Here is a 27,660-nt window from a genome sequence, read left to right as displayed (position 1 = left end):
TATCTTCGCCCGAGGTGTCATGGGGATTGATAGTGGTATGTTCTAAAGACACAGCGGTCTGAGACTCTGGTAGGATTGCCTCTGCTCCCTCAGTAGGCGTAGTCCCCACTATGCTTGGTCCATGACTATTTATTTTCGGGTTGGGATTTTTCTTTGTTGTTTTTGTCTTCCTCCCACCACTTTTCTGTGCCCTATTTTTCACTTTAGGTGCTGCTCCTTCCCTTAGCCCCTGCAGTGTAACTCTATCATTCGTGTCTACTAAGTCGTGGTCGGGGTTGGAAATTTGGGCTGGCTGGGATTGGACTAGTGGGAGGTTTAACAGGCTCAGGTCATCAAAGTCACTTACTTCCTTTAGACTAGTGTGTGACCTAGAGATGGACAAGTCTAAATCCATGTTGTGCTCGCTATTCCTAGTTGCCCCATTGCTAGTGCCAGTTGACTCAGTACAATTGGGTATGTTGGTTGGGGTCTTGGCTTGTGCAAGGGGGCCCATAGAAGACCTTCTCACCCAATCAATTTCTTGGGAAATGCGCCTTTCAAGTATTGTAATTTCGACGATCAATAGTGACCCCGCTTTAACAAAATAATTGTCCAAAGTACCTTTATTGGCTCCAGTAGCCGCCTGAGTACTTTTGCTCCTTGTTTCCATCGTAGTCATCCTTGGGCACGATAAGAAGCAATGAATTCCTGGAAAAAGGTTGAAAGGGGGGTGGCCCGGTCCGGTCTCTAACAGCCTCAAACGGCCCGCCCTTTGCCCGGGCTTAGTCCCGCGCACGTCCCGCGATCACGCACCTGGGCGTGGTTAAGTAGGAGGAGTAGGGGGCGGGAAGAGACACCAGGTGCGCTGCGTTAACTGTGCGCGTTGATCCCTGGTTCTCACAGTCCCGGCCCCTGTCAGCGTGCTCCGATACGTGGTATGCGGGAAACTTCCTTGGTGGTTGCAGGCTCCGTGGGGCACAGATACAGCCCAGAGTCCTTATCGCAGAGTCCTTTGTCCCAGAAAGCGGCTGGGAGCGGTTAATATCCATTAGGAGCTGAGGAGAACCCTTTCCCGGCACACAATATTCTTGCCTTGCCTATTCCACTAAAATGGCTCTTCAGAGATTGAAGGGCATTCTCCCCTGCAAAGGATTTGCATACTCGGAATTGATAGTGTCCGCAGAAGTCAGGTCGGAAATCCAGAAGTGGCTAGACCATATTGAGGTCTTGAACTACAGAGCAATCTTTAGGAATGCACCAGATCTGGTCATTGAATTAGAGGCCAGCTCTCTGGGCAGGGGTGCACAATAAGGAGGTGTAACTACAGGGGGTCCCTGGACGTCAGAGGAGCTCATGCTGATTGCATGGATCTTTAGGAATGTCACTTCACGGTGAAGTGTCTGACAGTGTGCAGGATGTCCTGCTATGTCCTCCTTCGTATGGACAACATGCCAGTAGTCATGTACATAATCCGCCTGGGCGGTAGCAAGTCTAGGATGCTGCCAAGTTGCCCAAGGATTTTGTGCACTTTTGTTTGGACAGACTAATCTTAGTGATGGTGGAACATCTCTTAGGCACCCTGCATGGGTTGTAGAGTGGAATTCTAGACAATTTGAAGACTCCAGCAACTGGATGCTGAATACGAGGGTCTTCCAGGACCTGATGGTACAGCAACGTATCTTCAAAGTACATCTAATATTTTCCCACCTCAATCCCCAATTGGAAAGATATTACAGCTAGTATCCAGACCTGGGAGCTCGGACAGTGAACACCTTCCATCAGGATTAGGGAGAGGGTCAGACAAATGATGCCTTCACTCCCTTTGCCATGATCACAGGGACGGCAGCAGGTGAGGAGGCAGAGGATAAAGCTGGTACTAGTAACACCCCTTTTGAAAGCTTCCATCCTATTTTTCCAGAATTCCTGAGGGAACAGTCAAGGACAATCTCACCAGCTGGTCTTCAAGGCCTCCTTGAGCTTATGGGCTCGAGGATTTCAGGGGAGGCTGGTCAAACTAAGGCATTTTGGAAAAGGTTCAGGGTCTTATCACCATGGCTTGGTCAGGGAGAACCAATAAACAGTACAGATCTGCTTGAAAGAGATGGACTGGTTAGTGGGCAAATTCGGCATTTCATGGGGGGCAGCCTTGTACATATAGTGAACTTCTGGTCTGGGCTGGCCTACAGGTCTGTCAATACCTTTAGGCCCACCATTTATGTGGGACACATCTCCTTTGAGGGGATGCTAGCTTGTGAATACCTTCCGGCTTGCGAACTCTTGATGAGTATTCACCTTTCTATGCCTCCGGGCTCCAGGTACTCTTCAATCTGGGATGTCAATATGGCCTATCCTGAATTTCTTTCCAGGAAGGAGATTTTAGTCAAGCTGGCTATGCTCTTATGTCTCATCTTATTCTTAGAGTCTTTTGAATGTCAGAGCCCTTAATCTCTTTGGGAGAATGTACCCCCCAGATGGGGTAATTTTTAACATAGTCAGTCAGAACAAATCAGATACTGGCACGGTATCTTAAGATACCTAAAGATTGATGACAGTGTAAAACTCTGTGTGGTTCAATGTATTAAGTACTATGAGAATATGACAGCAGAATTCTGCCCAGGGAGTGTTGACCAACTTCTGATTTCCACCAGGAAGGCCTTTAGGGGAGTTTCTGCACCAATTACTGCCAAATGGGAAGAGGGGATAAGTCGGAAGCTTGGATCGACTAATTGTTTTTTGGACCTCATTTGGCCAGAGGCGCTATGGCATCTAAAGTCTTTGTTTTGGGAGGTAGACTGGAAGAGATCATGAAAGCTAGCGCCAAGAAACTGCTGGTGAACGTGCGCTTTATAAACTATTTTTAACATAACACATAGTCTGTGGAATCTACCTTCACTAATTTTATTTTACACTGTTGGCAGGAATGGTTTCTCTGGGGGTGAGGAAGCTTTAAATTAATATAAACCACAATGTATCAAAGCGATAACATTGCAACACCCTCCCAGAAAGACATGATGAAGACTATGGCTCCCTGGAAGACACCAAACAGTGATAACAATATGCACAACTGGAAGACTTAAAGAGGCCGGCCTTCGTAATTCAAGCACTAGAAGTAAGGGATTGGCAGTGTTTGACTGGTTCAATTGAGTAAACTTGTAATATTCTTAGGAGTTTTTCTGAAGAGAACTCTAAACAGCACTTTAACTTACAGTTATCTAAGCCAATCAACGTAGGACACAAGATACCAATACCCTTTTCCCTCTACTCGCCTACAAGACTAAACACCTTTTGGTATATTGGCAGTGTTTGTTTATATACAGTTTGTGCTGTAAAAGTTCAAGACACTACCAATATTTCAATATGTATTCCATAGTCATTTTTGAAAATCTCTTATAATGATTGGGTGGACATATTAATGTAACTGCATTAGCCTTCATATGGTAAACACTATTGTTAAATCTTAAAAACATGCAAACCTATAGATTTCAATGGAAAACACATAACTAAAATTGTAGAGATAACCAAGACAATTTTACATGGCATGTTTGATTTGTTATTAATGAAATAACCAATTCATATAACTAAATTATCTTTGCTTTAGTTGTTTAGTTTTACTTCTCCTCTGTACAGCAGCATACTGAGAAGTGTTTAGCAAAACATTTTCATCCTTGGCTACTGCGAATATCAGTTTAAAATATAAGAGCAATTAAGTAACACTTTTAATTAAAAGTAGTGGTGGTTTAACTAAGAATTATTAATGTTAAATGAGCAACATTGTGATAAAAAAGAGAATTACACCCTGTATTCTGGGATAAATAAAAACAATCTAATAAACTGTAGTTGAATGAAACTGGATCAAATTCAGAATACTGCATTCAAAATCTTTTAAAAAACAACTTCTAGATTGCAAACGTCTAGATCTTCCTTCATGGAAGTCACATTTCAGAAAGAATAACAAAGGAAAACAACATACGGTCCCAATTTACAATATCACGGAGTAAGATCTTTAATGATCTTTATAAGGGTAATGAGTACTCACCTCTGGTGTGACATCACGTGGTGCAAACCCCGTTCCCCCTGTTGTTAAAATCAAGTTCAGCTCTTTTTCATCACACCAGTCTATTAACGTTTCCTGAAAGAGAAAAGCAGAAGTTCAGACAAGAAATTACATTGACTCTGGAATTAATTAGTGAACATAGTTTATTCTAATGCAGAGTTCTAAAATATGTGTAATAACTCAATGGTGCTGTATGCCCAAGAGTTTTCTGAAAAGTGAAGTGTTCAAATAAAACACCCTCCTTATAACCCTCTCCCCATCTCAACTACGGCTATTACATCTTTTTAACTAAACAGAAATTGTAATTTAGAATTGCTGAGAACACATTTAATTTTAGAGTACACCATTTAATTTGTTCCTCATCACTACAATTTGTGAATTTAAGAAACCATGATTAGAGGAGACAGGGACATCCGTCCTAATATCAATAAACTGGAAATATTTATCACATGTAGTTAAGGGGGGCAAAAGGAGAGAGCATATATACATACATTCCTATGTCTTGTTTACATACAAGCAGGAGACAAATGTCAACTCTTCAATCACCAATAATAAATGCAGGGCCGTTCTCCTTTATGTAACCATCTTGTTAGTAAAAAAAAAAAACACCTCCTCTTTATTAAAAACAATATCAATCAACTTGTTCTCGGCCCCCTGACTCCTCCCCAGTCATTGACTACCCAAGAGTTCCTTTCCACAAGAAAAATATTACGTAAATAGGGAAAACAAAGAAATGACAACACTTTGTTAATGTTTTCACAAGCTATTATTATGACAACAATAGTGCTTTTTTGGCTTTACATTTCATCAGCCAAATCACTGGAGCATTTTTTACAGCCTCAAACCTATTATTTCGGGTCCACACCACAAGAAATGTAGACTATTCATGAAAGCTAACCTTTTCAAGGAGAAAATAATGTTAATTGTGTCAACTAAGTTCAGATCTGTGATTTATACACTGGTTGTGTTACAATCAGATGGTGGCAATGCTTTACAAGATTGTCTCTATAAGAGTAACCTCTAATTCTATATTGCATTCAGTAGTTTAGTTCATAACTTGCAACATGAACAAATATCACGTTAGGACTCTTTCTTGCTTTGAGAAAGTTGATTATTGGTTGGGGTGGATGATAGTCCACCAGAAGTAATAATCTCAGTTATTTTGTTAGGTCCAGCAAAGGTTTCAGTAAAGATCTCAGTAATTTAAACATGGGCTCAACTTCTATTAGCTAAGTCAAAAAGCACACAGGCTAAATTTAAGCAATTTAAGAAAATATTTAAAGCATTTACAAGTAACAAAACAGTTATAAAGTGAAAAACAACAAAATGAAAACACTACTCCAAAGAGAGTATTTTAATGAACAAAAAACACCAAAAAGTCAACAGGGGTACCCTGAGATAGGAATCTTTAAACTTTGCATTCATTTTGGCAGCACAAAGCACCCACGGCAGATAACTCGTCAGGCTAGACCGGGACAAATTTAAGGTTTGAGGCTCCCGGTGATGTAGCGCAAGTCGGATAAGAGTCCCAGGTAGGACCCACTCAAAGAGTTATCAGACTTAGAAATGTTTTGGGAGAATAGGCAGTCATCGGTGGGGCAAGTTGCAAGCTGGATCCAAGTCAAGGTTCAATGACAGCCAGTGGTCAAGTGTGGGGTCCCGGCACAGAAGTGGATGAAGCCGTGAAGGCTGGGAGGCGGCGAAGTCCGGCGTCCGTGCCCAGGAAGTTTTCAACGTCTATCAGCTCTGCTCCCAGAGAAGCCCTCAACTTTCAGACTTGGAAACTTTTCTCAAAGTTAGAGCTCCATGTGCGGGGCAGACCAGTAAGTTGTATTCGACACGCGATCCGATGTTATCGGTGGTCCTGATCTCCCACCAGTTAAAAGAAAAGTTGGGAAAACATATTTAAGTTCCAGCTTTTGCAGTTAGGACAGGAGTAGCACAATGTAAGGGTCGCACAACTTCAGGAGCACAAGGCACAAGCCAGGTCCACAGCAGTTCAAGTTGAACCTGGTCAGATGGGCTCTTCAGAAAAGTGGGCTTCTTGAAGCTTGTGTCACTGTGGCTTAACAGGAAGTTACCCACCTTTGAGTCCACTTCTTTGCCCTGGGTACAAGTTGGAACAAATTCAGCCCTTGGGTGGTTTCCTCACAGGTCACAAAAGCAGATGCTGTCTTTCTTCTGTCTTCCACATGTCCAGCAGTGTTATGAAGAGGGGGCTTGCGGTACCACATTTATGTCCACTGCTAGCCTGTGGATGGGGAAAACTCTTGCCCACTCCCTAACCAATGGGGTAAAAGTTCCCTGGGGTGACCCTCTCCACTTCTGAAGCATCTCCAGTGTGTTTTATTGCAAACTATCACACAGTGCCCCTGTATACCTAATGCCAACATGGCAGGACCTTTCTCCCACTGTGCAGAGTTCCTGTGCCCCCTCAAAGATATGGGCTAGGAATTGAGAAAACTCTCCTTTCTGGTCACTACCACTGATTTTGGGGGCTACTCCGCTCCCACTGGGATTGGGCCTGGATGAGTAGTAGGATGATAGAGGGAGCAGGCCCAAGTGTGAGCTACATTTGCCTGACCGAGTAGGCATCCTTTGAAGTTAATCAAGTTCCAGGGAACAGCCTAGATGGCCATTTCAGTAGAAGGTCAACTCCTCTCACTTTGTCTCAGCTCTGGGAGCCACTTCACAACTAATCATTAAGCTCCAGGGTGACACTGAACACTGGTAGACAGGCACATCTGTCTGAGGCAGGAAAATTACAACTTTCTATAAGTCTCACTCTCAACAAAATAGTAATATAAAAAACAACTTTATCATTAAGTTGGATTTTAAATTTCTTATACAATTAGTCCCTTGAATCGTGTTCCTAACTACTCCCAAATTGAAGTTAGGTTGTGTTAGGTGTTATGATCAGTGGCGGCTGGTAGATTTTATAAGTGGGTGGGAGAAGTGGTTAGACCAGAGTATAACGGAGTGAGCAAGACTGAGCTGAAAAAGGAGGTATGATGGGAGTTTTCTCACCATGGGTGCAAATTGTGTATTTCACTGAATACATTTAGAGAAAATCTATTAAAATTTTTTTTATAAAGGGTGCAAATGGTACCCTCCCGCACTCATCACGCTGCATATATAAACCCAAGAATTACCTGAAATCACACAGACACAGCTCTCTGCCCTTACTCAGGCACCCAGCTGAAACAACTCTCACACAGGAACACTGCTTTCCCAGCACTCACAGAGCTCACCTCGCATTCTTAAAGGCACATCACACTAACAACATTCACCTGCTTCCAACAGCAACACTGCTCTACCTGCACTCACACTGCTCACTCTGCCCTCACACACACACACACAAAACCCTCACCCTGCACTCGCACGTACACTGCACAACATCAGCTCATACAGGAATAGTGCTTCCCTTGCACTCACTCATGCGCACTGCACTCACACAAGCACATAGTTCATCTTTCGCGCTGAAAAGGGCCCACAAAGCACTCCAGTATTTTCATAGTCTGGATTGGGCGAGGTTCGGGGTATGACAAAAGCTACCTTGAGTCAATAGGTCATGGGATCCTGAATTCTGTTGCAGTCATTACTGTGGAATAATGGACCAGGTGCTGCCCTTGGACCCCTCAGTCTGTAATAAACATTCCTGTTGAATACAAGTCCCTGCAAGTCACTCAAGTACAGGTGACTTGCAATGTTCTGCAGCATAAAGTGTTACTTTAAAGATGCACGTAGCCTGCAAGTGGAGGTGTAACTAAATGAGCACTTTGGCATGACAAGGGTCTCTTGGAGGTCTGATACCTCATATCAGGAAGGTTGCTGGTTATTACTGTTTTTGGAATAGGTCGGGTGCGTGGTGTGATCTGACAGAGAACAGTGCATTCAGCTGGTCAATGTTTAAGCATGCTGCTCATCTTGATTTTGAGCCTGAAATGTTTTTCCAAACCTTATCGAAGGGAAAATATCACCATTATTTGGTCTGAGTTCAAACACTGTGTAAAATGAATGAGGATGTCCTGTTGCTGAACTCACCATGCTTTGAAAAGACTGGGACTTTCATTTCATCTTTTAAAGCCTAGGTGTGAGGCACTTCCCTAAGAGGGCCTTTAGGTTAGATTGGACCATGTATATATAAAGCATGCACCAACCTGCAGATTCTGGCACAAGCCTACACTAAATATGCTCTCAAGCATTCACACACAGATCCACACTTATTGAGTGTTTGATAAGAGGTTTAGCACAATGTAAATTTACATTAAACATGTTAAAGAAACGCATAAAAACGCACATAAATACAAATAGTTTTAGGATTTGTGAATTCTGATAAACGGAAACTATATCGAAGAAATGTTCTAATAAACGTGTACATGGGCTCAGACTTAGGTAAACCAACTTCTGAATGGATTGTGCTATCAGGGCCAATTACACCAGAACTGGTTCCCACTTTCACCGAGAAGGAAACTAACCAGGAGACTGTAGCACAAGCACACACTAAACACACTCTCACGCATACAAACACACAGAGTCCCAATCACCCATGCAAAGATATATAAACGCAGTAGCCAGCAAAAGGGCGCATGACTGACAAGCCCTGAAGCGTATTACCTGACATGCTGCACTGAATGACGCTAGTGCGGCATGTCAGATATGTACTGTGCCAGCCTCCGCCTGACACAATGCATAATCAGCCAGTGGAGCCCTCCTCTGCTATCCAACCTGACATTATACCTTTTACATGCACACCAATTATCTACAAGATCGATTATGTAAAAGCAATAATAGGTAAAGCAATTAGTGGAAGAGCAAGGTGGTGAACCGATGCCCGGCGCCCCTTATGGAGGAGCCGCCCCAGTGCTTTCCTGTGGGAGAGCCAGCCTTGACACAGGGAACAATTACTTTGCAGTTATGGCACTGTCGGAACATGTAAAATAAAAATATACAGGTCCTACTTTTGAAATCCCATGCACCCTGCCCTATGGTAATCTAGGGCCTACCTTAGAGGGTGGCTTATAAGTATTAATAAGGAAGGCTTTAGTCCATGCAAAAGTTTTTTTTTTGCCAGACTGAATTGGCAATTTGTAAACTGCACACTCAGCATTTCGTGGTGGCACAACATGTGATGCAGTGCACTTGTGACATTTAACTTACAAGCCAGAGCTTACTTTTGCACCATATACTAGTGGCTTATAGGTAAGTTAAATAGGCCAATCAGGAGTGTAGCCAATTTCGACATTTTTTGAGGGGTTAGACCACATTCACAGAGACCTGGTTAGCACTGTCCCAGTGGGCAGTCAAAAACAGAAGCATCATTCCAGAAAAAATGGGGTTGACCATACAAAAAGAAGCATTTCTAACAGCTGCTTTGCACTGCCTCCCTCACCAGTGTGGTGTATTCAAGTCACTCTTATTAGGCAGTAGGTGTATCTGTCTTCTACACTTTTAATGTCCAGCAGCCAGTTTTACATTAAGCCCACTGTAAGGAAAGGCCTCTGTTTCCTATTTTTCGCTGATGCTGCTGATTTTCAGACTACCTTTCACTAGGGCTCTGCCAACCTGGCCCCAGTGCATCTGTTCTGACCCCTAAAAGATGTGTACAATTGGCTAAACCCTGATTGGCATATATCATACTTATTTGTAAGTTCCTAATATATTGGACCCTGGGCCCCGAGGAACTGTAAGTTAAATGGACTTATTGAACTGTCACTAAGGTCCTGGGGTCTTTGGATAAGTGGCAGAGTGTGCTCCTCTAGGCGAACTATAAAAGCTGGGATTTTGAAACCTTTCAACCATTTTTGCCTAAAGAACCAGTGGCTACAACCAGACCGCCGCTGTGTCACAGCTGCCAAAGTACCAAGGGTCGAGCTCAAGTTTATTGAGATCTATGTAGACTTAGAGTCAGGAACAGTGCCATTATTACTTGAAGATTACTACCATCCACTTCAACTCACAATCCACTTTCTCACAGACACCAGAGGAAAGTATTACAGCACCACCACAAATTGACAATAAACGGTGCAAGAATGCAGCAAATGGTCTTTAAAATGAATTGCTGCTATGGGAAAAAGATTGATTTAACAGAAAATGTAAATATTTCCTTGGAGGCAGAGGCAGATTGCATGGTTGGAGGTCTTATTTAAGTGACGCTGGTCCTTTCCCACTATTATTTCCTACCCATCCAAATTGTGAAGCACTCTGATACCCGCCTGAGTCATGTTTGCGCTATACAAAACTTTATTAATAAATAGTTAGGTAAGCCCAAAGGTGAATTCAGGTCTTCCTCTCAGCTAGCCCTGCATTCTCAAATGTGTTGTTTGTTCTCCATCCAGCTGCCTCTGGCTTCTTAATAGACCGCATGGAACAGAAGCATGTTCGATCAAAACTTTTCTTTTGATTTCAGCTTACTGTTTATTAAGATGCCTTTCAGCTCAGTGTTATAGGAAGACGCAATACAAATTATTTTTTTATAATGTGTTCTCTAGGTTGATTGTCAACTCAAAAGTAAATCCAGATAGGACCTTAGGCCTAAATTAGTTTAGACGTTGAATCATTTTTTTCAGATGTACTCTTATCAAAAATCGTTTGCAAGCAAATCTATTTATGAACTATATATAACTGATACTCAAATGTAAAACTATTATGTGGTGTATATGTATTATAAATATGTTATTTATTTGTAATTAGTTTTTCACTGATTCTGTAAAATGGTGTGGTAAACAATTTTCAAAATAATGATGATTGTATGGAATGCATAAAAATATTTCTTTTTTAAACTGTAGGTGTTTGCTTTTTTCAGGGCAAAATTTGCACATAGTCAATTTCTAAAATACACTTAAAAAATATAAATGGGAACCACTGAGTGATTGAAAATCCATGGGTAGTATTTTGAGGCATATCTGTATAGATTTATGATATTTAGAGAAAAAAGTATTTATGTAAAAAAATACAATCAAACTTGGCACAGCAATATATGCATGGCTGTAATCATATTTACAACAAGGGGTGGTGAGGGACAGAGTCTCTGAATTAAGCAGAAAGCTCTCACCCAGTCAAGAGATCAGGGCTAGATCCAACACCGTTTTTTAGCTCACTGCACCATCCCAGTTTCAGAACCTGGCTGTATGCAAATTAGTCTGTTCCTGTCCCAGTGCATGATGGGAACAGGGCAAACCAAACTACAAAAGCCAATTCTTACACTGGGAAGGAAACAAGCTCCCGGGGAACAAGCTCCCGGGGAGCTTGTCTCCTCCCCGGTAGCTTGTCTCCTTTCTGGTGAAGAATTGGCTTGGTAGTTTAGTCTGCCCTGTTCCCATGATGCACTGGGCCAGGGACAGACTGATTTGCATATAGCCAGGTTCTGAGCTGGGATGGGGCAGTGAGATAAATAACGGTGATGGATCAAGCCCTGATCTTTGGACTGGGTAAGAGTGGTCTGTTTAACTCAGACACTCTGTTCATCACCACCCCCTTTTCTAAATCGTTTTTGGCCACTATAGGTGTGGCAGGGTATACTCAGACATGAGTCCCTTTCTCACTGCTCCATCAGGATTCAAGCAAGCCGGGCCGAAGAAGGCTGAAATGCCAGAAACCGGTCCCCGGTAGCTTGTCTCCTTTCTGGTGAAGAATTGGCTTGGTAGTTTAGTCTGCCCTGTTCCCATGATGCACTGGGCCAGGGACAGACTGATTTGCATATAGCCAGGTTCTGAGCTGGGATGGGGCAGTGAGATAAATAACGGTGATGGATCAAGCCCTGATCTTTGGACTGGGTAAGAGTGGTCTGTTTAACTCAGACACTCTGTTCATCACCACCCCCTTTTCTAAATCGTGGCTGTAATCATAGGCAGGACAGATAGTGAGGACAGCACGGCACAAAATTATCAGTTAGGGCAGCTTGGCCATCTCAATTATCGTCTAATAGAAGATGTGATAAAGTGCAATGATGTGACAGACAGGACAGGTAGGCGATGTAGGTATCTTCCAAGACACAAGTTTCAATAAAAATTGACAATGAATAGATGAGTTTCTTAACCTTTCGTACAAATGACACTGAGTTACCCACTGGACCGGGTGACGTAGCCATGGAACCTATGTCTGCCATCACCCGTCTCCCACACCATCAGGAGCCTATTTGCCTGGTTCCCTAGTCTCAATCCTAGTCAGGTAAATTTGATACGTCCCCAGATATCCTTAGGGCAGCTCTGAGGTGGATGTAGCTCACTATGTGAGTCACATTGTGTGTTACAATTTGTCATATCGGTATGTCAGTCTTTAAAGGACGCGAGACGGGCAGGAGCCCAACGCATAGCCACTGGTCGCTTTGCAAGTAACAAGCCAATGGCCACGAACCGCCTGACATCACTCCGCGCCTCCATGTCATGTCCCAGCATTGCTTACTTTGGAGCAAACTCCCGAGTCTCGCCAGTGATGGCTTCCAGTTCACAAAACACCGGAAGGCAGAATTCATGTATCCCGGGACAGGCCCACGCAAGGTGTGCAAATCCCGCCTCCCTTTCCCCGCATCTCTGACGATTCACATTGTCACTGAACCACAACTAAAGAGCTGCTCTGGAGTGCAGTATACCTTATTGTTGTATTTAAAGTGCAATAGTCTGTGTCTGACATTCAGTGAGATTGTCTTGATTACGGAACAACAGTATTGCCATTGCTTATCAGTAATGACTACTCCCAAATCTCTCTGCCAGTCAAGCCTGGCCCTGGTCACTCCAGGTCGACGTGCCTCCTGTGCAAATGAATAAAAAGACTTGCCACTAGGCTGGTAGGGCTACCAGTCTGTAAAAGTGAAGTCGAAGCCGGCATCTCTGAGGGTTCCAGCAGGTCATCCCCCTAGTCACTCCTGCTGCGTGTCTCGCTCTAAAATAATGAATTTGGATAAGGGCTGTGGGTGTTGCACTCCGTTCCCGGGCCTCCTCCCATGTGCACATTGTGCCATCTTGAAAAAAGAGCCCCGCTGTACTGATATCAATCTCCCCTAGCGCGACTGAATCTCCCAATACATGGGGAACCATGAGCACCAGGCAAATGGTATACGTGGAGAATACAGTCAGGATCAGACTTGCCACTCCAGGAGGGTGCACCATGAGTGAACCATGGTATTCAACGAGTCAAATACACTGTACCTCCACGATGGATCCCTAAATAATCTTTGGGGTAAAGTGTATGGTTCTGCAGCAGCACGTTTGAGTTGCAGTTATGTGCAAGCACACAAAGTGCTGCTCTATAATCACTTTACAAATCTGGGGCATCGAGCCCTCCCATATTATAAGCTAGGTTAAGAATCGCCCAGTTGCTTCCCCGCCAATGCCAGCGAGATCATGAGGGACTGAAGATTGTCAAACACTGCCCTAGAGAGTAGGACCAGGAAATTTTAAAACAGGAATAGAATCCTAGGTAACACCGCCATTGTCATGATAGCTATCCGCCTGAAAAGGTATAGCGGCAGTTTGATCCAACGTTTAATGGATTCTGAGAGTCTCTGCGTCACCCTTACTTAGTTATCAAGCAGGACTACTGCAAGGTCCGTGGGCACCTGTACTTCTAAGTAGAGGACTGAGTCTGTTGAGCACTGCAGGGGATATTCTGAGGGAATTGGCGCTGTGACTGGGGTAAGGGGAAATATGATAGACTTGTCTCAGTTCACCTGGAGTCCAGAGCATCCTCCAAACCGCACCACACTCTGGCAGCATCGGGCCAGGTTCTGCTCCGGATTGCGGACATGGAGGGAGCAGTGTGTCATCAGTGTATGCGGAGATGACCAAGTTAAAGTCTGGAAAACATAAGTGCCCATGATATTCCCGGAGAGCACATGCCAGGGTGGCCCTTGTGACAGAAAAAGGAGCAGTCACCACACCATTGATTTGTATCAGAGCCGTCGGCAATGTATATAGGACTGACACAAGTCTCAAAAACAATTCCCTGAATCGTATGCGCCTGAAGACTGCCAACATGGATCCCCATTCAACGGAGCCAAAAAACAATTCTGCGCTGAGGAACACTGCTTCAGCCGGTGTCTCGGTCAAGTTGTTGGATGGCACCGAACAACATTCTAAGTTTGAAGGTCAGACTACGTCCCAGAACAAGGCCAGCCTGTTCTAGTCCCAGCACACCCAGGAGCAACAGGGCCAAACAATTAGCTAAGATCTTTGCGCAAAGTTTAGTGTTGACAGTTATCAGCGACAGCTGTCTATAAGATGAGCAGCTATCGGATGGTTTCCCCGGTTCAAGGAAGGTGACTATCGGGGCTTTGCGCATTGTAGAGGGCATGCAGTGGCATAGTCTCTGGTTTATGCCGCCTTTGTTTCTTTTGAAGGACGCATTGTATAATATGGCCTGCAAGCAGAAGGTTAACATATACCTAATGTAATCTCTGAAAGTTGTGCTTTCTTGTACCACTACTTGGCATAGAGAAGCCTTGATTGTTTACCTCTACCTTCATGTTCTTCTTTGCAAATACACCAATGCTTGAATACAGTGCAATCATACTAGAAACAGGTAGCATTGGACAAAATCAAAACTGATGGTATGTAGACAAAGATAGCACTTCAAAAGTGAAGGTTAAAAAGGGACTGCTATGTATGAGAACTAACAGCCAGCTCAATGCTTACTAGTTGGCTTTGTCACTCATTTGCTTGCTTCTTTTTTAATGGCTTTCCTTGTCCCAGCTTGTCCTTCTTGTGTCCATTCCCTGGAGAATAGCCACTTTAACCATCTCTTTGAATGGGTGCCATATATTCCCTATTATTTTTTCGAGATTTTTGTTTTCATTTTCATTCAGCACTCCACAAGATTAAATGTTTTCCGGCGCTCCCATTGTAGCTCCCCACAAATGCCTTGTGTTACTCTCACCCTTGTTTGCTTCTCTTCCACGTTGCTCCCATGCACTTGCACATGGTCTTTTCTCCCTGCCTCACATTCTACTTTCCATTGTGGGGTCCCTATTCCATCTCACCCACTAGTCTCATACACTCCCCTAATGCCCCCCATCTCAGTGATCCTTTTTAGGTCTCCTCTAGTCAGTGATGGCACTGTCTCTGTGAGACATGCTGCATTCAGTATATGGGCTTTAAAAGCTCCGTCCATTTTCAAGGACTGCCCCTGTTACATGTGTTGTTACTCAGAGCTTGTGAGAACTATTTCTTTCTTTTAGCTGAAGCACTGCAGACCAGAGCTCGTGGTTTACAGAGTTCTGTTGTAAAAAGTGCTGCAAATCTTGCTCCTATCTCGCCACATTTGCTGTGCATTTAAAGACTGAGGTTTGCTTTGGCTGCAGCTGCCTTCTCCTCCCTCCTGCTTTTGAAAAGCATGGTCTGATCTCACAGTTCCTGCCTTCATATGTTTGCTTCCACTTCCGTCTCAAAGCTCAACAAGCATTTGCAAGGAAATAGGTCTCACATTTGCAAGAGTTTGAGCTATTGGCATTGTAAATGACACTGCCTTTTATGTATGTGTTTTGAAAACCTGCAAGTAATGCTTAAGCATACACTTTGTACTAATAGTTGTTAACGAGAAGCAAGGCTGGCAGTAACTGTGCCTCTTTCACTGCCTGCTTTGCTTCTCGTATGCAAGGACTATAAGTACATAGCGGGTGTTTACGCACTAGTTGCAGGTTTTCAGAACAAATGCATGTTTATTTTAGTCTGTGCTTTTGCACTAAACAATTCTTATCTACTTATCCAAGTAGCATCCGGAATCATAAATAAAATAATCAAAGCAAATCAAGCCCGCTGGTGCACGTGTGTTGTAACATATGTGTGCATGCATACATCATCACACGTCTGTGACCAGCAGAATGACACGACAGATGCTGCCAACTTTATGCTTTTCTTTTTTGCTGTCTTGTTGGTACAAAAATTACACCTACAGAACTAAAACATTTGCTTGGAATACAAACACTGAAGCAGTTTTGCGGAAGACTAAGTAGAAGAGATGGTCTCACTGGAACAGGTGGAGATCTGGGCATTCTGCAGAATGTAAACTGGTATACCGTAAGGCCCTTAAAGACTATCGAAAACAAATTATTAAGCACAAAAGAGGTTTCCTAGCGGAGAGAATTAATAAAGCTAGCAATGCCCCACGAGAAATTTTCTCTATTGTTAGATCCTTCACCGACCCTCAGGCTTTAATTCGACAACAACCTACCTCTCAAGAACTTTGTTCCCAACTGTCCGATTTTTTTGAGGACAAGATTGTTCAGATACAGGCCTCATTCCCCATCAGTGATAATACCTATCACCTTGAGAACTGCACTGAAATCTCCACGTCTGGTCCTATCCTCGCTGATTTTGATATTATATCTGAAGAGGCATCCTTACAGGAGCTGTTAAGATGTAGATCTGGATCCCCAGTGGATCCTTGGCCAGTAAAACAATTTAAAGCCTTGGCCCCTCTCCTCAACCCCCACCTTAACACAATATGGAACACCTCCCTCAGCACAGGTCATTACCCAGAAGAATGGAAACAAGCTTATCTTGTCCCACTTTTAAAAAAAGCCAATTCCGATCCTAGTAATCCAGTTAATTACAGGCCAATATCCCTCCTCCCGGCACCGGCTAAGATACTTGAACGGCTTGCACATCAGCAAATTGCTAATTTCATTGAGACCCATGATCTTTTCCATGATTCCCAACATGGTTTCCGTAAGGGATACAGCACGGAGTCTGCCCTCATAGAGATGGCAGACTCCGTACGTTGGGCCCCAGATAGAGGATCTCGAGCGGTGTTGGTGCTGCTGGATTTATCAGCAGCATTCGACACCGTCTCTCACCCAATCCTACTGGATCGTTTGAAATCCATTGGAATCCAGGGCAATGTGCTCAAATGGATCAGCTCTTTCTTATCAGGTCGCACTCAATTAGTACACACTCCCCCTTTTAAGTCTTCCCCTAAGCCATTGAAATGGGGTGTCCCGCAGGGCTCTTCATTAAGCCCCCTACTTTTCAATGTTTATTTTTCTCCGTTAGCTGAGATGATCTCTAAAACTGGTATCAAAACTACATCCTATGCGGATGACATTCAATTACTGTTTACTTTTGATAACCCTACTACCACCACTTTTGATCCCCTTAAATCCTGCATTCGAGACATTGCCAACTGGATGGATCGCAACTCCCTGAGACTGAATGCAACTAAGACGGAAGTGCTTTTTTTTAGCCAACCGTCTCCTCTCGACTCCAACATCGGGTGGCCGGTCGACCTCAGCCCAGCTCCAAGCCCTAAAGAATCAGTTAGGAATCTTGGAGTTCGCTGGGACCAACAGCTATCCTTGAACTGTCAAGTTCAATCAGTTGTAGCTGCCTGTTTTTCTAAGATTTAAATCTTGAAAAAATTGATTAATTATCTTCCAAGTGACCATAGAAAGACAATAGTCCATGCGTTGATCATCTCTCATTTGGAATATGCCAATGGACTTTACTTGGGAATCTCAGCTGGCCTCTGTCATAAACTTCAAACCGCCCAAAACGCTGCTGCTCGATTGATAGGTGGTCTCCCTCGGAGACACCCCATCTCCTCCTACCTTCATGACTTGCATTGGCTCCCCATGAACAAACGAATTGAGTTTAAGGCAATGACACTCGCCTATCGCTCCACCCAGGGTAACGGATCTGCCCACCTCAGATCAATTCTTCGTCCCTACTGTAATTCCTGCTCTCTACGCTCCAATTCCAAAGGCTTATTGTTCATTCCGAGATTTAAAAAATCCTGTTCTGGTGGAAGAACCTTTGAATTAGGTGCTGCTCAGCGATGGAACAGGTTGCCTCTTAAACTACGCATGAGCAAGACTGAACTAGAATTTCGCCGCGCTCTGAAAACCCTCCTGTTCCGCCGCTAATCGCCATCTCTGATTCCCTCCTGAGAGCCGCAATCACATAGCGCCGGGACACCCCGTTGGGGTAGCTGCGCGCTCTATAAATGACACAAAATAAATAAATAAATAACAGGTGTCCAAACTGGACTACTAGAACTGCGAACATCTGCTTTCTCATTTACCCCACTCTACTCTCCAGACTAGTGATGTTCTGTACCTGCTTAGTGCTGCTGCCTTGTCAGACCGATGTTAAAGCTTCAAGTATCTAGAAAGCTAATGTAATGCTAACATCGGAGTACAGAAGTGACCATAACAACTGCAAAGGTAGTTCCCTGCAGCCCAGAACTGGCCTGCTCAAAAGCTGTGCCTCGCCTAGTACAGTAGGAACAAGAGACATTAGCACACTCTGGACAAGTACTGTCTTATGGCTTGTCTGATGGATTCAAAATATGCAGTCTTTTTGTGGGATCCAAGTTCCAGAGAATGTGACGGGTAACGAAGCCTTGACTAATTAGACACAATAATGTGACTTCATCAAAAAGGGCTCCTGCTCAGAGGACTTGACTTGTCCTACTTAGAGCGAAAGCATTTTGCTGAAAGCACTATCCAAGAGTTGATAGAACTTGAATTTAGAAAGTGTGCCCAAAGTCTTGGAGGATAGGGTATTCCACTCCAAAAGGTTGTTTCCAGATATCAGTTGACCCCACGTGGTTAGACCAGCTGCTTTTATAGGGAGAGCTAGTTTATCTTTAAGGCACTCAGGGGTGCCAGGAGAATCCCAGATGGGGGCCAGGTCGCTATAATAGGGAATATTTAGAGTGCATCTTATGCTAAACCACAATTTGGCCGCGGATTTCAGCATCTTTAGTTTAATTTTTTTAAAGAACTTCGGGTGTCCGAATTTATATAGAAAGTGGCTGGTTTTACCGGTCATAGTCTGGAAATACAAAGGGTAGCAATTAAAAACACATAGGAGCTTTCTATTAGATTTAAATTGGAAAGCTCTACAATAATCATAGAGATCAGGGCTTGCAATGCCCCCCTGGATTTCTTTCCTTCTTAACTTGTTCCAGGCAATTCTAGGATTTTTTGAAGACCATATGAAGCTTGTGATCTCGCTCTGGATTTTTTTTAGAGTTATTTTATTAAATTCAAGGGGGATAGCACCAAAGATGAATGTAAATTTTGGCAGGATTGACATTTTAATTAAGTTCGATTTGCCTTGAAACGACAAAGGGAGACCCCCCAAACTTTCAATAATCTTTTAACGTCCTTGTCTATTCTTTGGAGATTTATATGGGTGACTTTGTCTAAGTCTTTGACTAGGTCTATACCAAGATATCTAATTGTATCTTTGTTATGGGGGCTAATAAAGTTGTCGTTCCAGGTCATGGTTTCAGTCTTGTCTTGATTGACTTGATAGCCAGAGATACTCCCGAACCTGGTCAATGACTCCTCAGCTGTAGTTCTAAATTCAAGTTCTATCAACTCTCAGGTTGGTCGAAATCATTAAAAGAATCTAGATCTGGGAACCCTTCCCTGGAAAGTGAAATGCAGAAAACAGACACTATTCATAAAGAAATCGCACTTTGGTATTGGGCCTTGATTCTGGGAGGAGAGGAAGATTTCAGGATTCCGGAGAGAGTATGGGGGGAAGATCTGCCGACGCCGGAGTTAAACAACCAATGGCAAGTATCTATGAGTAAATGCTGGACAATCTTGTCTTCAGCTGCCTTAAAGAGAAACCATCTTTTCACCTCTCATAGAGCCTACTGGACCCCTAAAAAGTTATCGAAGTTTGCTGGGTCAACGGTGAAGGCCTGCCCCAAATGTGGGCTGGAAAGAGCCGACGATCTACACATGTTTCGGCAGTGCCCCCTTCTCGACGGCTTCTGGAATGATGTGGGTAAGACTTTGGATGGGGTGTTAGGAAGACATCTAAATGTAAGTACCGACTTAATTATCTTTGGGGTAAGGAGCTCAAATGCATTTGATAAGCTTTCTACTCTCCAGGAAAATCTCCTTTTTTTATTAATTTTGCTTGCAAGGAGAGAAATTTGTATAAATTGGGTAAGCTCTGCTCCTCCAACTCATAGTGATTGGTTAACCTCCATACTAAGAATTTATAGACTTGATAAAAGAAAGGCCCCCAGAAAAAAACTCAAGTTCTGGGAAATCTGGGAAAATTACCAGCAAGGTGCAAATTAAATAATGGAGGTATCCAAGATGTAAAACTGGCTGTGTGATTGGTACGACAAACGTTTACATAAGTCCAATGATTATGTGTAAGCAATGGAAACGCAGGAGAAGGCCTGCATGAGTAGCCATAATGGCTAGCTCCACCCCCCCGTACTCAATCCTTCTACAAAGTATTGGAAACAAGGGGACCCTCCTCTCTCTTAATTGACGCTCCAGGGGAACTGTCCAGTTACACACACCCTATGTTAGGACAGTGAAGGGTAAGATTCAATGAGAGAAAGGGGCCCCGACAACTCCTTACTTCAAATATTGCACTTATGAGGACTAAAAAAAAAAAAAAAAAAAGCACTATCCAAGACCAACAAACAGTGCTTGATCTGTGCCTTAGGTACACCACCTGCAAAACCTGAAGAAAAAGAAACGACTAGAGGTATCTTCTTTCATCCAGAGCCTTTTTCAGTTCTTTATCCTTGATATCGGTGATATCAAGATTAGAACATCAGACTTTGTGTAACTTTACTGTCTCAAACATTAAGATGGCCCGTGCTACAAAGAATAGAGATCCTCAAAACATCTAAGTCTAAAGGTAAATTATAAAATGATGCAAATGTCCAAGCAATGTTCGACAATGTACACTTGCCAGTCATGGCACTGATTCCTCGGCGGGAGCGTCTACTAGGAGGTTGGCGCGGCTCCGAGTACGGAGAGGACATCAACTATGTGGTGTCTTAGCGCCCGGTGAATATGTGACCGCACTCGCTCCAGGATAGGCGGGTTTCTACATGGCGGAACCAGGCACACTGTAGACTACATCAACTATATGGACATCTAGCAGTGTAGATAGTTTCCGTTTTTGGTCCTGAAGAAATGCTGAGTATCATTTTGAACAAAATAGCATGAAACATGTCGACCACTTTGTTAGAGTAGGTTTTTGCTTTCACGGACCTTAGAGCCTTACAAAGTAACCTGTTTTTGCGGTGTGTTACCACTTCATTAAAACTTCTTTCGGGACTACCCAACCTTTTTTAATATCACTTTAATACATCTGCACCACTCACTACCACTCCCTAGGGCCCTCACACCCACAGCACCATACGGCAGGAACAAAAGATCCCCGCCAAAGAGCCCCTTTATGGGTGCCCGTCGGGTATTGCATCACCAACCCAACGAGGGGCAAGGCCATATGATGAAGCATGACATCTAGCTTGCTTGGTGTGTGAAGTCTCTAGTTCCGAAAAGGAGGATCCCCCTCCTGTGTGCCTTCACTCACTTTTACTTTTCAACTGTCTCATCCAAGGTTTTGGATCTAGTGGGTACTGTGCATTCCTTCTTTTGACACACTGCTAAAAAAAGACCCATGTAGACCGTGGAAGGATTTCTGAGTTGACACATTTCTCCATAGTATAGATTTGGTAGGTGTCACAGCCTTTTTATGTTAGCGGGTGAACTGCAAAGTCTTCAAAATCATGCATTCAAGTACTTGTACCAATGTCTTACCAACATATAGTAGTCCACAAGGTGGTGAATGTTGGAATTAACAACTTGCTCTGTTGCATTTTAATACCACCATTTGGTACTACCAATTAACATCAACACCACCATTGTGCAAGACATTCATTTGTTAAATAGCTCTGAGCATAAGAACTTAGTTAAAAGGATAATGAAAATTTCACCCTGCACATTGTTATTCTTATTGTCACAGGTTGGCCCCTAACAAAGGGACACATATCCCGAAAAGCATTGGGCATGGAAGAAAAGGAAATTTGCATGTTAAAAGATAAAATGTTTAATCTGCGAGTTGATGGAACAGAACATACAGATGTAGTAACATATATATATTGAAGTAAATATTTATGTATATTGCATACGTTATATAACGTTTCGAGGTGATAAAAGCTTATTCTAACATAAATCAGTTTGAAGAGAAATTGAAAGTTTGTAAGCACTTGTTTTGTTCCAATGTGCACAGTTCACAAGTACTTGAATGCGTGATTTTGAGGCATGCTAGACATCATGTCTCCCAATGTAGCACACAAAATTAAAAGGATTACTATTCAAAATCAGGGTTTAGATTAAGAGTGCTCCACTAATATTTATTGATTAAGTGAACTGCAAAGCCTAACAGAGTAAGCACGTAGCCTATTTTTATGTGCTTTTCTTTTATTGATTTTCTTTAACTTTTCACAGTAGTTTGCCAGAAGATTTTACTTTAATGACCTTCGTTGTACTTCTATCTTTAGTCTCAACTCAGTTGCACAGAATTACTTGCCCTATTAATCACCTCCCTCATTTTTGCTTAACTTTACCCCCCTTACTTTTTACATATGGTTACAAAACATTCCTAATATTTCTACTTTTAAGTTTGGTTACAAATGCGCCTCGATGTTCGCGGCGAATCGTTTGCTGCAGTCATGGCTAGTTCTTCACTACCCAGTTTGGTTCCTCCAAAGCCCCCCACACCCAACACTGCACAGACTAAGTTTGCCAGGTGGAACTGTAACAAAGTTAAATAAACCGGGAAATGATAATGCAGTGCACTGGTCAAATACACATTTTAAAGGTCCAATGACATCGTCAGAATTTAGCATTTCGATAAACCTACCACAGAACTAAGCTAAGAAGTTTATGCCATGTTATTATGCAATGTGCAATAATCTAGGAGAACAATATTGGGGAGAGGAGTTGGCCTAACGGCAAGGGCAGTCGTCCTCTAATCTGGGGAACCGGGTTAGAGTCTCGCCAAAGATGCGCACCATCCTGTGATTCTGGACAAATCACTCAATCTCCCTGTGCCATGATATTGTTTTTGTCGCTACTCTATTTATAATTCCAGCAGCAAGAGGTACCTCCTGTCTATTGGTTCTTGAGGTGGGTCTGCAAATATACCCAGACGTACAACGCTTATGTTCATAGTATGTCCAAATCTTTCCTTTGCTCCACCGGATTGTTTGCCTAAAAGGTCTTGCGGTGCTACACTCAGTGAAGTAGCGTGAGTGCAATAAGGTGTCTCTAAAGGACTAGCAAAGCCAAAAGGAGACAGACTTTAAAAACCCCAAAATAAACATTTTGTTGGGGCTCCATGGCGTCCAGTGGGTATGGAGGTATCTGGATTGGGTGACTATAGTGGAATACTCGAATATCAATGATGGATTTATATTTTTGTGCATTTATTTTTTCCTGATTTAAACTAATAAGTTCCCCAAAATCCAACGTCCAATAGTTTTTGAACTAGATGTCAAAGTGAACATTTTCAAAAAGAGAAAAGTTACAGCATCAAGGGCCAGATGTAGGTAGACAAATTGCTATTGCAAACGCAGAAATTCACAGAATTTCAACGTCTGCGATCGCAAATGACCCAGGTACAGGTCATTTGTGATGTGTCTCACATCACCGATATTGAAGCAAAATTTCCAGGGAGCACGCATGACTCCTACATTTTCAAGAATAGTGGGATCTATACACGTCCGGCTCGGGGGGAATTTGAGAAGGATACCTGCTAGGTAAACCAATGTGACACACCCTGATGTATACCGTGGATGTATTTGTTGTTGACTGTGAATAATGTTTCTTCCTTTACCACTTAGGTGATAGCGCATATGCGGTTCAGGCATTTATCCTGACTCCATACTTCAACCCATCTACCCCAAGTGAGAGGAGATTTATTGTGGCCCATAAATCAACGCTGAATGTGGTGGAGCGTATATTTGGGCTCCTGAAAAGCAGGTTCTGCAAAAAGAAGGGAACACCCGTGGAACACAATGACTCAGGATGAGGAATGTCCATAGCCACTGCACCGCGCAGGAGGGTTGTAGCAGCGCCAGATGGGAGACACATCTTGAGCACCTGGGGGCTCCCTAAAACCACTGGCCACTACCCCTGCAATGACTGCAGTGTGTGTCACCTCACCAGACACACCAAAACCTTGGATCTGGAACCAGGCAAGACCTGGACCCAACGTTGCCATACCAACTGCAATTCCAACAATGTAGTCTATCTCCTGACATTCTCATGCGGCTTAGGCTACATCGGCATGACCACACGAAAAGTGCGTACCAGAGTGGTAGAATGCAGAAGCACCATCAGATGCAAGAAAAACATCAGTAAACTGACTGACCACGTCCTACGCCATAATCACACCCTCAATGACCTAACATGGACTGTGATCGAACAATTCGCCACCAGTGGAAGTGACAATGAGAGAATACTTCTCAACAAGGAACAGCGATGGATTTACCGCCTCTCACTCCAAAAAGATGGACTCAACGACTCCATACCGTGGAATTCTCTTAGCCTTAAATCTCAGGGCCTAGTCTCAAGGCCCCCTCCAAAGTCCTTGTCCTTCGCCGCATTCAGGCACGGCCTGAGGGTGAAAACGCACCACGAGCGTGTCCAATCACCTGTACATTCCAGTCTCTTAATTTGCACATGTCCTTAACTGGACATGGCCTAATGGTGATAACACAACACCACCTTTGTGTTTATACCATTTCACATGTGTCTTGCAGCTTATTCCATGTCCCTCATGCTACATACCCCCATTTTAAGTCACGCGAGTACTGGTACCTGCAATAAGCAGCACACTCCTGTGCATCATGCCGTTGAACTCCCATATCGCCCCTTTGAAGTTACTTTCTTTCCCTCTAATATGGCGCTTTACCCGTGTTGGCCAACTGGCAGCGCACACTTGCGTAGTACACTTCCACACTATCCGCGCATGTGCCGCCTTTAGACATCACTGAGCATGCACCTACCTACTACACATGTTTTTGACATGCGCATGCGCAAGCCTATCTAACACAGCGCTGGCAGTCTGTCTACCATTGCTCCCACATCCAGTTGCCGGAAATCTAATGGCAGCATATAAGCACTACCGCCACCCTCACTCAGGTTCCAGAGGTTGATGACGGCACAACAGGTACCCCGCAGGCTCTGACCGAGAATCCCTTGAGTACGATGATCACCCCACGCATCTTCCGGGTAAGCGGTTGTCTCACTACCAGTGGCCCCCTTTCTCCCTAGGGTCAAACCCCTCTGCCGAATCACTCCAGGGAGCATTCGCGGCAAATCGCTGGCGTGAGAAACAGTCCTTACGCTCCTATCACATAGTGTGTGTGATGCTCGCTCTCTAGTCTCACCACGCTAACGATATCTCTCGATAAACATCACTAACAGTACCACCAGTACTGTTACACCTTTGCCGTTTTTTAGTCTCCCCACGAAGCACTTAAAAACCGGCAATCTCTTGATTTTTTGTGACCCTAAGCGACATGCTAAATGACTCTTCTGTACGTCATGTTTTGTCATACATGTTATATGTTCAGGTACGCTTGGGGAGGGAATCCCCCTCGCACACGTATAGCACCTTAGTGATTGCGAAACATAGTCTTATTACACTCACTTAATTGTTTTTAAACCTGCACCTGCACTATTTACGGTCCTGAGGAAAGCCAGCATACTAAAGGCACTGGCTGAAACATGTCGACCACAACCGGATGTAGAAGGTCTTAATTTTACCACCACAACATCCAACAGCCTTGTTTTTAACCGCTAACGGAGGCCCGGTCATTAAAATATAATTTACCCTCGGGTACTGGGACCACTGTATAGCCGTTTTAACTTCACTTCACATATCACCACACTGCACTCTCAGTAAAAATACCTGCTCCACTGTAATCAGGCGTTGAAGCACACCCGGGACACATTAGGTGTCACTGGGTGGGCCCAATGATAAGCATGCCACCAACTAGGTTGGTGGGTGAGGGCTTCATGAAAAAACCTAATGGGTGCCTGCTGACAATACAGTTCAGAGTCCTATAATACGGTCACACACAGTTAGTCCTTGTTGATTACATATAAATCCCTGGGGATACGGACTAGCTTTCTAGTCCTCTCTCTCTTACTTGATATGCCAACAAGACCTGCTTTGACATCTTGTGTTTCCTTTTGTTGTATGGCGTTTTAGGATCCGAGAGAATTTTCCCCGATTCATGCCCTTATATAGGTACAATTCACATTGCCCTAATATAGGCATAAAAATCATACCCATATGTAGACATAGCCCATGCAGTCCAAATACAGGCATGGCAACTTTCACCCGTACCAAAACGTCACAACGATTTCTTGGAAAATCAGTTTAAGCAGTCAGGGACCTTCCCTTGCTTGAATATTGATTTGTCCAAGAACTCAGTAAGTTTACAAAGAACTACTATTCCCTTGGGGTTCTTTACTCATGTTATTATGCCCGACTTTACGTCAAATTAGGCACCTTCAAGGAATAAATATGGCTTCACTTGCTCTAGCAAAGACACAGTTGTTCGGAGCAGCTTGACTATCTATTTGCCCGACGCAGCTTGCTACAGCAAGTGCCGAAGGAAGCCGACCCTCCAGCTGACGCACTGATCGAGAGGCTGCATTTCTCTCGCTGAGAACCCAGCTCCAGTGTTTCCAAGCTCCCCTCGCGGGGTGTTGGGAAATCGAGTCTGAGACAGAGATACCAGGCCTCCTTAATTCTAAACTAAGGTATGGAGCTGATTAGACCCCAAGAGAAATCTTGGATAGATTCTTGGCAAAGAAAACTAAAACCTTTGCTACACCACACTTACTTCTTCCCTCGTAGTAGATTTAGGTTAGGTACATTGAGGTAGGCGTATTTTACAAGCACCAGTTGAGTACTTTTAGCCATTGTTATTTATGTATGTATTTATATATGGTTTAGAAACCATACAATGCTTTTACAGTATTATTTTATAATATTGTTCTCGCTGTATGCATTATACTTTGCAGCCTGCATTACGATTGTAGCAGTTCACTTTACTTGCATGAGAAAGAAGACTGTTCATTAAATCCTTTTATTGAAAACGCCCGTCTCTCTATTTCTCTGCACCTCTGTTGAAACGAAGCATGCACGATTGACTGAGTAAAATATTTTATCTATTGTTTCCACGACTCTGAAGATGTGTTTATTCTTGGGGAAACAAAGTTGTCAAGTTTATGCAGTTGTCTGAAACTAATCCCTTCTTGTGTATTCGAGAAACTTTCTAGTGACCTCTGAGCTAGCTGGCACTCACTATGAAGTTTAGTATATTCGATCGAGACCTAGTCGACCTCAGTCCTACGTCTAAACTATAGGATATACTATTCCAATGCGCAGAGCCTATTGGGAATATAGGAACTACACTACACTTTTGGATTTTGACTTACATGAAGACTTGGGCCGCAATCTGTTGGGGAACTGGCCCCACGAGCAGGAATGGGTCTGTGTCTTTGACTTCAAGTAGGAGAGTACCTTACACAACTTCCTGAGGTGTTTGGCGATGTATAGCTTGGCTTTGTATTCCTTGATTGGCTTCGGGTTTATCAAGGCACACTCCTCGTATGACTTGGTGTCATAGCCCGACCCCAAACACCAGAGGCGCACCCCTCATGCGAACTCGCCATAGTCGTTTGTTTGCAACAGTACCCACAAGGCTTAAAGCCTACCGATGTAGGCGAGTACATTCTCCTTTGCACAAAGGATTTTTTTTTTTAATAGACAAAAACAGTCAACTGACGAGAAAAAAAGTTAGAAACTTGTTCCGGGCCCGCATATAAAGATGTA

At 43.5% G+C, this 27,660-nt stretch overlaps 1 protein-coding gene across 10 annotated transcripts in view; it reads right to left on the bottom strand.

Moving 5' to 3' along the window:
• Window positions 1-27,660, bottom strand: part of GPHN (gephyrin) — a 2,075,463-nt gene that overhangs the window by 989,727 nt on the left and 1,058,076 nt on the right. For all 10 annotated transcript variants that reach the window (XM_086937114.1, XM_086937115.1, XM_086937116.1 and 7 more), the window contains exon 4: window positions 4,016-4,108. In XM_086937114.1, coding sequence (XP_086793240.1) covers window positions 4,016-4,108 — 93 coding nt within the window. The remainder of the gene's footprint in view (window positions 1-4,015; window positions 4,109-27,660) is intronic.

The sequence above is a fragment of the Lissotriton vulgaris genome, chromosome 9 (assembly GCF_964263255.1).
Source record: "Lissotriton vulgaris chromosome 9, aLisVul1.2, whole genome shotgun sequence".
Taxonomy (NCBI): domain Eukaryota; kingdom Metazoa; phylum Chordata; class Amphibia; order Caudata; family Salamandridae; genus Lissotriton; species Lissotriton vulgaris.
The sequence above is the reverse complement of the archived record's forward strand: the minus strand, read 5'-3'. Positions and strand labels throughout refer to the sequence as shown.